General features: G+C 53.1%; 1 protein-coding gene across 1 annotated transcript in view; it reads right to left on the bottom strand.

Annotated features, from left to right (window-relative positions):
- Positions 1–6,347: 6,347 nt before the first annotated feature.
- Igsf21 (immunoglobin superfamily member 21) overlaps positions 6,348–10,578 on the bottom strand; it is a 221,177-nt gene continuing 216,946 nt past the window's right edge. The window contains exons 7-10 of the mRNA XM_026782072.1: positions 8,270–8,355; positions 7,590–7,782; positions 7,229–7,267; positions 6,348–6,575 (exon numbers count right to left, since the gene is read on the bottom strand). Coding sequence (XP_026637873.1) covers positions 6,502–6,575; positions 7,229–7,267; positions 7,590–7,782; positions 8,270–8,355 — 392 coding nt within the window. The 3' untranslated portion in view covers positions 6,348–6,501. The remainder of the gene's footprint in view (positions 6,576–7,228; positions 7,268–7,589; positions 7,783–8,269; positions 8,356–10,578) is intronic.

Below are 10,578 nucleotides of genomic sequence, written 5' to 3'. Positions count from 1 at the left end.
CATTCATTCTCAGTTCGGTTCCTCTAGAGAAGCCTGACTAATATATCCTTCAAGACTGGCTTGCTGTGTATACCTCTTCTGTCATCCTCCATCGGTGAAGGCCAAGGCCACCCCACTCTCCATCAGTCCCCCCACACCACCTCCTTCCTCATCCCCATAGCTGCTCAGTTCTTTGTCGTCAGCCCTTTCTCCTGTGCCCAGCTGTCTACCTGGGCAGGCGGCTTGCTTGCTCTCCCTGAGATTTCCCACCTCATCCCTCTAATGAGGTACCCATGCTCCCTGTCGTTCAGTACAGATCACACTAGTTCATGTTTGCTGCGTCCTCACTGACTGCTGGGCATGGCAAGAAATGCTTTGGCCTCATGTCTTTGCTGAGATCTCTGAGGGCAGTGACAGGAACATGGGTACCCCACTTTTGCAGAAGAGGAAACAAAGATACAGTGAGGCAAAGAAAGGAGGTTGTGGGATGAGTAGCAGAGCTGGTGGTGACTGTGATATCACAGACAGGTGAGTCTGTGCCGTCATTGGGCTGCCTGCTCCTCTCACAGAAGGGCAAACCCTGAGGGCTTACAGGACTTTCCCTCAAGGCAGACTGGGAGAGCCCACTGGTTTTTAGAAAGAGACTTTCCACAAATGTCCTTTATCTGTGGTTCTGGGAACTTCAGGTCTGATGAACCAGAGGCAAGGGGTCAGGGGGCCTGGAGTGGAGATTGTGAGATCCAGGGCTGGGCACCAGGGAGACAGCTGCAGACAGGGACAGGGGCAGGGGAGGCAGGGGAGGCTCAACCCACGATCAGGAACTCTGTGGGCCCGGGGCTGGTTGACATTTAGGTTGAGCACTAAGCTTTGGCATTTGGAAAAGCCATGCGTGTATTTTACGTGTCCATTATCATCCACCCGTCACTTGGGGCTGTCATTCTGGAGAAGACGGAGGGAGCCATCCCTGAAATGACAGCCCGAGTGTTTTCTGGGACGCTCCACTCACCAGCTCACTCCTCCACTGGCCATGGGTGTCAGAACTGGGTTCCATCTTAGCTGGGCACAGGAGTGTTCTGTCCCTCCTGCCTGGGCTAGGCTCTCTCTCACTTTCTCTTCAGCATCTCCCTGTGTCTCTGCTTTTTATTTTTTATTTTTTGCATTACTGTGATAAAATATGCTGACAAAAGCAATTTAAGGGAAAGAGAGTTTATTTCAGCTCAAAATTCAGAGTTACAGACCATCACAGTGGAAGATGTCCCAGGGGCAGGAGCTCGGGGTTGCTGGTTAAGCATGCTGCTCAAGTCTCTCCTTTTCATCCAGTCCATGCTCTCCTATCTCTGGCACTCTCTGCCCCTCTATCTCTGTAGCTCTGTCCCTTGTCTCAGTTCTGTCTCCTGCTTTCTCCATTTCTCTTGGCACTTCCCTCAATGCTGGTCGGTCTGTACTCTCTGTCCCCTGGAGCTCAGGTGGCACCTTTCTCCCCAACTCCTCATGCGTTCAAGAATCCAGCTCTCTCTGTAACTGACCCAGGGCAGCCTGATTTACGATGCCCCAACACCCCCTTGGTGACTGATACCCTCTCTCCGTCTTTGCCTCTCCCACATCCCCACCCAGCCTGTTCCTCATTTTCCCCTCACTCTCTTGCTAGCCTTCACCCACCTCCCTTGCCCTTCAGGTTCCACCAGCAGGTCGGGGCTCAGGAAGCAGGTGTTCCCAGCACCGGCCTAAGCATCTTGCCTGAGTGGAAATGTCCAAGCCCAAGTTTGAGCTTTGTCATTTCCCACGGCATAGCCAAATCCCAAGGACCCTGGTTTTTGTTTCCTCTGTGCTATGTATACATAAACTCTTAACGAAACCCACAGATTTTTCTGGATCACGGGGTATCCTATGTGGCTGTCTTGTGGAGTCCTTAGAGCTTTGTTCACTGCTCTGTGTCTCCCACAGACAAGGTGACTCAGAGTGGAGTTTGTAGCCAGGGTCACAGTCACCTTTAGAAGACTAGTAAAAGCCCTAGGTAGTATGATAGAAGCCAACAGTGCCTATGTGTAGGGGCCTTGGGGTGATGGAGCAGGTGACTCTGAATCGCAGTGGGCCTGTGGGTCCAGAGGCTGCTGGGTCCAGAGGCTGCTGTCCTGGGCTAAGGAGGGACAGCCGCCACGGGCGTACAGCAGACAGGCAGCCAGAAACTAAGTTCCAGGCTCCAGTCTGGAAGGGACAACAGAGGGATACAGGTTACAAATGTCCCCGAATTCTTGCTCCAGTGGGGAGGGGATCCCAGGTGCTGAGTATGGACAGCTGGCCTAGGAGCACCTCCCCCACTAAGTGACTGTGGCAGCTGCACATTCTCGTGACACTTGTTCATGAGCCTAACTCAGAGATGAAGAGAAAAGGAAGCTTGGTTACTCTTCTCAGGTGTGACTTTAGAGATGCGTCTGCAGCCATCCCTACACCTGCTGGACACACTTGAAATCCTCCGAAGATCACGGGGGATCTGCGGTGACAGTAGCCCAGGGTAGGAGAGCAGCAGGGGCCTCAGGGAACTGCGGCTGGTGAATGGGAAGGATGAGTTCACTGGGACCTGGTGTGGCAGCAGCTACCAGTCCAGCTGAACACTCCATGCTTCAAAGGGGTGGTGGCCTCGGGGACTCGGGCACAGAAAACAGGAATCTGAGGTCTTCTTCCCCTGCACATGTGGGTCACAGTTGAGGTACCAACATGAGGCCGCTTCATGGAGGGGTAGGGCTGACTTCCATTGCCCCTCTTATCCTTCAGGACAAAGCCACCCCCACAGGACAGCCTCCCTGTAGGTGTCCCCCTCTCACTCTACTCTTCCCAGGGAGCAATGGCACAGAGAGTGGAGCACAAGTGGGGTGCAGCCCTTCTAGTGGGCCCAGCATACTGAAGGATGGGGCTTCTTTTTTTTAATATTTATTTATTTATTATATACACAATATTCTGTCTGTGTGCATGACTGCAGGCCAGAAGAGGGCACCAGACCTCTTTACAGATGGTTGTGAGCCACCATGTGGTTGCTGGAATTGAACTCAGGACCTCTGGAAGAACAGGCAATGCTCTTAACCACTGAGCCATCTCTCCAGCCCAGGATGGGGCTTCTTAATGGCAGAACCTACGCAACCTGGCCGGTTTCTTCTCTGGTCCAGCCCAGGCCCTGGCTGGGGAGGCTTGGGGTTTGTGGGATAGATAAGGGCACCCATGGGGGACTGAACGCACAGTCTCAGCTGGAGCTGGGCCTTTTCTTCCCCTTTCCCATCCTAAACAGCAGCCTTCCAGTCCTTGTACAAAGCCAAAGCAGATGGCAACCCCTGCTGCCTTGGCCCTGGAGCCTCCCAGCTAGCTCCCCTCCTCCCCCCCCCCCCCAGTCCTCCACCACTTCCCACGGTTCATCTGCTCACTACTGAGCTATTGATGCACTTCAGGGGTCAGTGGAGCCCAGCAACCCTGCTGCTAATAGGGCGAAGCAAGTCCAATTTCACGCCTACGTGGCCTTCCCTCTAAGGAGGCAAGGAGAGAGAATAAACCTACGTATTAAAATTTCTTTGGAAAACAGAAACCTCTGGAAGTAGGGGCCTTACATAGAATTGCTGGACATCAGCGGCGGCAGTCGGTTGGCTCATGTGAGCCGAATCAGGACTTCGAGGAAGAAGGAAGTAGGTGAAGGAGGCTGATGGTACCATGTGGCGGTTGACTGCTCAGCGATCTTGGATGTTTGCACACAGACGGATGTCTGAGAGAATCGTCAACTTCACTACTGTTGTTGTCTGACTGGCCAGACTCGGGAAGGTAAATATTTACCACGTCAATCATTGTTTACCACGTCATACATTGTTTCCGATGTATTTCAAACACCAATCGGCAGGCAGAAGAATTTGAGCTTAAATGAGGACAAAAAGGCACAAGGAAAGCCAAGACTCTGGAATGTCAAGTTCAGCGGCTGATTTGGGGGAGCTGCTAGTGCTGAGCCTTTTGCAGAGAACCCGGGTTCAGTTCCAAGCACCCACGTGGCAGCTCACCAGGGTGTGTGACTCTGGCTCCAGGGCATCTGATGCTCTCTTCTGGCTTCCTTGGGCACCAGGAATGCATGCAGATCACCCGTACACATAAAAGTAAATAAATCCAAATAAGTAAGTAAGTAAATGGCCGACTGTTGGGTTGAGGAGGTGGCTCAGTGGGTGAAAGGGCCTGCCACATAAGCATGAGGACCTGAGTTTGAAACCACTGAGCTCATGAAAAGCCGACCATGTAGTAAATGCCTGCAGTCTCTGAGATTACAGGCATAGGGCACAGGAGAATCTCCCGAAGCTCAGGGCCAGGCAGCCTGGTGTGCAAAGCAGGAAAACAAGAAAAAAGGTCTTGCCTTCAACAAGGTGGAAGGCAAAGACCCACATCTGACGTTCTTTCCTGACCTGTACAGGATCACTGTGGCATGTGTGAGCCTGCACACACACATACGAGAGCACATGAACACACACGGACACACATGTGCAAATATACATACACACACGCACACACATGGAAAGTAAAATACAAAGGTAGATGGTCTTTCTGAGATAGGGTTTCATGTAGCCGAGGCTAACCACAAATTTACTACGTAACCAAGGATAGCCTTGAACTCCTGGTCCTGCAGAGCCTGTCTCCTGAGTGCTGGGATTGTGGGCCTGCAACCACCAAGCCTAGCATAAGCTTCAAGTCAGAACTAAGGGCTGCTGTAGCTTGCACAATCGCTCTTACCCTGCTCTTGACCCTATATCCATTGACTTCTCAGCTCCCATCAAAGGGGGCTCTAGTTTTATTTTGAATACAATAGAAATGGTGGCGTGTCGGTTTCCCTGGGGCCTCCCAAGACCGTGTGCTTCAGCTCTCTTGTTCCTCCACCCTCACAGAGGAGACCTGAGAGACCACCAGGCACAAAGGTGAGCCACCTTAGGCAAAGCCACTGGGGGCCAGACCACCCCCAGGGACCCTCCTGCTCTTAGGGTCCAAAGGCAGATCCAGCTCCAAGCCATCAGACCCAGTCCAGATCAGCAAGCCCTGCTCAGGTGCTGGGGGCGGGGCATAGACATCTTTGGGAGTCATGATTCTGCTTGGGGCAGTGGCCTTGGAGCCATCTTCTTCCAAGAGAGCAAGGGTGTTAGTGTTCACTAGAGGTGGGAGAAGGTTACTCAACAGCCTCGGGCTGTCCATGAGCTCCGGTTAGATTTTCAGGGTGTTTAGGGTGCAAGACTCAGGCTCACCGCAGCACGCCCATCCCATACCACTTCATCCCACCCTAACCCATGCCACCCTACGCTTCTGATATGCCCCATCTTCCATCATCTTCGTGGTGCCTCTCGGGTCCTGGGGGTGGGCTCAACCTCTTCTCTCTGTTGGCCATGGGATGTGCTTTGGCTCAACCAGGGTCCACAGACAATGAGCCAGGCAGAGGCTTAGGTTTTCCTCACATCCTGGTGATTCCCCCACATTCTAATTAGGGTGGTCATTGTCTCCCTTAGTCTGCACACACAGGCCTGGTCCTAGGATGGCCCTATTGGGAGGTGGAGGGGCTGCCAACAAGTGGGATGTGTTCTCAGAAGGAATGTGGGACCTGGTTCTTCCTTCTCCTCTCCGCCTGGCCCCTACGTCCCAGTGGATTGCCTCTGCAGCTCCATAGCCCCTTGCCATGACGTATGATCTCATGATCTCATGATCTCATGATCTCATGATCTCATGAGAGACCCAAAGTAATGGGGCTACCAGGTTATAGGCTTGTATCTTCAGAACTGAGAGCCCGAAGAAACCTTTCCCCTTGATAGGTAAATTATCTCAGCTGCTTTGTTACAGTGATGGAAAGCTGACTGATACACATGGAAAGAGGATCAGATGTCAGGTAGATGCTGCCCCCTTAGCTCCAGCTCCAGGATAAACACACAAGGAATTTCATAACTCCATAGTGGAGACCAGAGGCCAGCCTGGAGTGTAGCCTGCAGCAGGGATCATGCAGGCGGTGAGGAGGGTCTGCTGTCTGAAGCTAAGCTGTCTGGTGAGCCTGGATGAGGACATCTGGACCACTGCTATCTGTAAGTAAGTATCCATGCCTGCTGTTGTCTGTTACCAAGATGTGGGTTGACCTGTTAGGCAGCACTATTGTGGCTACAGCTGACTGTTACATTTTCTACAGCCATTTCCCACACCTGGCTTTTTTAAAGCCTGTCTTTTTTAAAGGCAGGAGCTGCTGTCCACCCATCCTCAGAGGAGTGCAAACTTTCCATTTCCTTTGCCATTCTGTCTCTATGCCTGTCCCAAGACTGGATGCCAGGAGGTACCCAGTAAGCTACTACTAGACTAAGGAAAGACAGAGACACACACCAAGGTGGGGAAAATTGGTCCGTTTGTTTTAATTAAACCCAGTGAAGAAGCCAAGACATGGGCAAAGACTAAGAACAAGACTGGAAATAGTTTAGAAAAGAAATGAAAATCGATCGCAGAGATGCCGGGCCACTGGAGCGTCGGGAGGAGGCGGCATCTTCACGTGAGCTCCAGGACCACTGTCAGGGCAAGCACCAGGGTGAGCCGGACGCCAGCGAGGCCAGAAGCAGAACCTGTGAGAGAGCAGAGGCGGTGTCACGGCTGCAGCCTGCCTGCGTGTTACAGGGGGCCTATTGGTGTGAATCTGGGGGGTTTCAACCGATGTTGAAAAATGGTTCCCAACAAAGATGCTAGGGGGCAGGCAGCATCGGGTGATCAAACCTCAGCTCTGCAGGCTGCCATGAGTCCGGTGCCCTGTTCCCCATGCAGGCCTGCTGGGCTGAGGCCATCAGGATGGCCCAGCGGGCACCAGGAAAGGGACACTTCCTTGAGAACTGTGAGATTCACTGTGTGTGGGTGGTGTCTGCACCCCATGGGTGGTTCTAGGTTGGGTGGCTGAAGGAACAGCCTGGGGCACCCTTCTATATTTTTAAGTGTCCCATGGAGTTGTCAGAGACCCACACCATGGTCAGCACCAAACACGGCTTCTTGGGGTCTGGATAGCAATGAGAGGGGACACACTTGACCCCTGCTATCCCATTAGCTTTTTTGGGGGTATAGTGCCTTCCTTGCTTAGGGCCTGCCTTTGCCTAACCTTGACCTGCCTGTCTGCGGTGATGGCTTCCTGAAGGAAAGGAGGGACCAGGGGAGACACGTTGGCTTTAGCAACAGATGCTTTGAAAAAGCACTCTCTTTTAAGGGTGCAGTCTTGAGGGTGGAGACTTACCACGGGAGTCCTCTGTTCCTCTTGGGATATTTGGGTTTTCTGTCAGAAAGAAGCAGAAAGAAGCAGAATGGGTGGCGCTGAGTTCTGAGGGTGGAGGACCTTCCCCAGGTACCCGCTATGTGGCATTGTATGCACTGGGATGGTGCTCCCCTCAGTCTCTCCATAGCTGACCATGTTACAGATGGGGAAATGAGGCCTGCTAAGTGGTAGAGCCGAGATGCGAACCTAAAGTCTCTCTGATGCTAAAGTCGTTGCAATTAGAATCAGTGAATGGAATTATCTCACTGAGGCAAATTTAAGGGGCTTTTGAGGATGACTTTGAGCCCAGCCCTATCCTTGGGTGGTTCTGTGGGGTCCCTACCAAACACGATGAGCCGAGTATGTGTATCGGTGGAGCCCAGTGGATTCTGAGCGGTGCAGCGATACATGGAGCCATTGAGCTCAGCAGGAACTCTCTCCAGCACCAGTTCCTTCCCGTCAAACTCAGCGCTGCCATCCAGGAGGCGGCTGCCCACTCTCGTCCACGTGAACATGGGTTCTGGGAAGACTTCATTCTGTGGGTCAGAGCAGGAAACAGTGGAGTCATCGGGGAGCACGCTGCCAACACAGGAAGGCCAGAGGCTTCCCAGGTCCTGATTTTCATCCAATAGGCTTCAGGTAGCACCTTAGAACCCCAGGAACAAGGCTGGGGGTGTAGCTGAGGTGGTAGCATGCTTGCCTCGCACACACAAAGCCCTGGGTTCCATCCCCAGCATCTGATAAACTGTCATGCCAATAATCCTAGCACAGAAGATGGGGCGGGAGGAGGGTTAGAAGATCAAGATCATCCTCAGCTAAATAGGGAAATTGAAAACAGCCTGTCCAATAGGAGACTAGGTGGGGAGGACTCTCAGGGGTTGGGGCTAGAGTAAACGTGAAGACTGAAGATTGATGTGAACTGCATTTGCTTGTGGGTATAGGAGAGTAAGCCAGGAATGCTGGTCCCCATTGGATGTCTCTACCCACCCTCCACTCCACTCAGCTATCCAGAGAGAGGCTGACCTGAAATCCGTGGACTAGAATCCTCACTGTGTCCCCAACCCGGGCTCTGCTGGGCGTCATCACGATTTTGGGTCCTTTGGGAGCAACTGTATCAAGAGAAAGAGGGGTGGTGGGTGGGTGTGCTCAGCATAGAGGGTGGAGTGGGCCAGGAAGCAGAGCAAGTTCCAGAGGTTGGTGTTCTAGACACTGGCTGCTTCTCAGGAGCTCCAAGGAGGCTCACTCATCCCCCTCCCCCCACCGTCACGGGTGCCTCTCTCCATATTTCCTACAGCCCTCTTTTGTGCCCCACCCCAACTGGGATCTGGGGATTCAGTGACACACAGGAACACATGGGTCCCTGAGTTAGTGGGTCTCACATGTCAGTGGGGGAGAAAGCTAACGACATCCATCCATCATTGTCCCCTCTGTCCAGCTGAGTTCTCGGAGGCCCAGGGAGTTCACTGTGATTTGCCAAAGGTCATCCAGTGAGGAAGAATCAGGACCTCCAGGATCCTGATCCAGAATCCTACTGCCAGGGGATTTCCCAGAATCTCTGGGCAGACTTTGTTCTCCCTGCCTCTGGTCCTGTCGGGCCCAGTCCAGTCTTCCTCAGCGGCTTTGTATGTGTTGAGGAGACAGGATGCCCTGGGTACCCCTCGCCTGTGGGAGGTCGACTGGCTGGGCTTCTCTTCTTTTCAGAGGGGGGGGGAGAACCGGGCCCACACATAATAAAGAGGCTTGTCCTAGGTCCCTGCAGAGTCAATTACACATGTTTCCTGACTCCCCACCCTCATTAATTCATTTGTTCACTCATTCAATAGTAATTACTGAGCTGGCCATATGTCAGGCTTTGGAGCAGGGCTAGGGACTAGTAAAGGGGACAATGATTAAAGTCAAGTGTCTGCAACTTATCCGTTAGCGGGGGAGATATTTAATTTGCAAACAGACTTGGCCAAACTATGACCTGTGGTGTGTGCAGGGTGCCAGCGGAGGTGGTACACAGCTTGTGTGTGTGTGTGTGTGGGGGGGGGTGCAGTAGTCACAGTGTCTCAGAAAATTGAAGTGAACGAGGAAGGTTCCAAGCAGAGGAAGCATTGAGGACATCCAGAGAGCTGGCGGGGCTGGGGACAGACTCCACAGAATTTCCAGGGCTGTCCCCACTTAGCTCACAATGGAAATCAGAGCAGCAGGCAGATGTGAGCAAGCTCCAGGCTCTGCCAATCTCGCTCTCAGAGAATAAGGCCAAGGAACCACTAATTAACCACAGGGAAGACATCTGAAGGACTGCCTGGGCAGAGGGAAGGGCCCGGCCTGCTGAGAGGGAGGGCAGCCTGGTGAGGGGAGGAGAGGATGCTTCCGCTGCTGCTGCGTCCACCTGCCAGCTGCATGGAAGCAGCACTGGCCGGGGACACTGGAGAAGTTCTAGTGTATTCTGGCAGATGGCAGACTTGGGGGTGGAAAGGCTCCGCCTCTGAGCCATCCCCCAAAACTTCACCTCTGAGCTATCAGCCATCCCTCTATGACTTTTGTCCGACGTCTTTCGATTTAATACTTCATGTTTTGTTTCTTTTCACCTTCCAGCCTTTAGAGATTGTCCTGCAAGCCCAGGAAGGCACAGAGGCTAAGGAACATTCTTGCCTCTTCCAGTTTCTCTTGGGTGCTGTGGAGGAGGTAGGTTTGCAGATGGGAAGCCCTGGGGATGGTATGACCCCGGGTGGTCTGTGCCACTTCCAGCTTCAACCAGCAGAGGGCGTGGAAGGGCCTCCATTGCAGGAGAAGGCAGGGCTTGGAGGTCATGTGTTTCAGAAGAGGCTCAGAGCTGAGGGCATCTAGCCTGCAGGTCACACAGCCTTCTCGGCCGCCCTGTGCTGTTTCTAGTGGCTCCTATGTGAAGTTGACCCCGAGGAGCACATAGAGTGGCCTAGGAGGGATCTGCTACACTCTTGTCCCTCTGAGCTCCCCTGAACAGGGATGCTTGTGGATATCTTGGAGTTCCCGCTCACCCCTGTCAGAGCTTCTGGGCGCCCCTTGCCAGCATCTTGCACCATCTCATCCCACCACCATCAGGAAGTCCATTTGCAGCTCCTGACAAGAAATGCCTGGTCCCCTGCCTGCTTTGAGAACACAACCCAGAGTGCCAAGCAGAGGTGTGTCAGCAGTTTTGGGATTCGCTTCTCTCACCCCGGCTAGAGAACAGAATGTGAGCCCAGGCCCTCTCGGGCTGTTGTGCGGAGTGCCAGCTCTGTCTGTCTGCTCACCTGTTCATCACCTGCCTAAGAGAAACTCTGAAAATGACAATGGGGAGAGGGATGAGGCCACAGAGTGAAATC

The sequence above is a fragment of the Microtus ochrogaster genome, chromosome 10 (assembly GCF_000317375.1).
Source record: "Microtus ochrogaster isolate Prairie Vole_2 chromosome 10, MicOch1.0, whole genome shotgun sequence".
Classification (NCBI taxonomy): domain Eukaryota; kingdom Metazoa; phylum Chordata; class Mammalia; order Rodentia; family Cricetidae; genus Microtus; species Microtus ochrogaster.
This window is presented reverse-complemented; position numbering and strand designations above follow the sequence as displayed.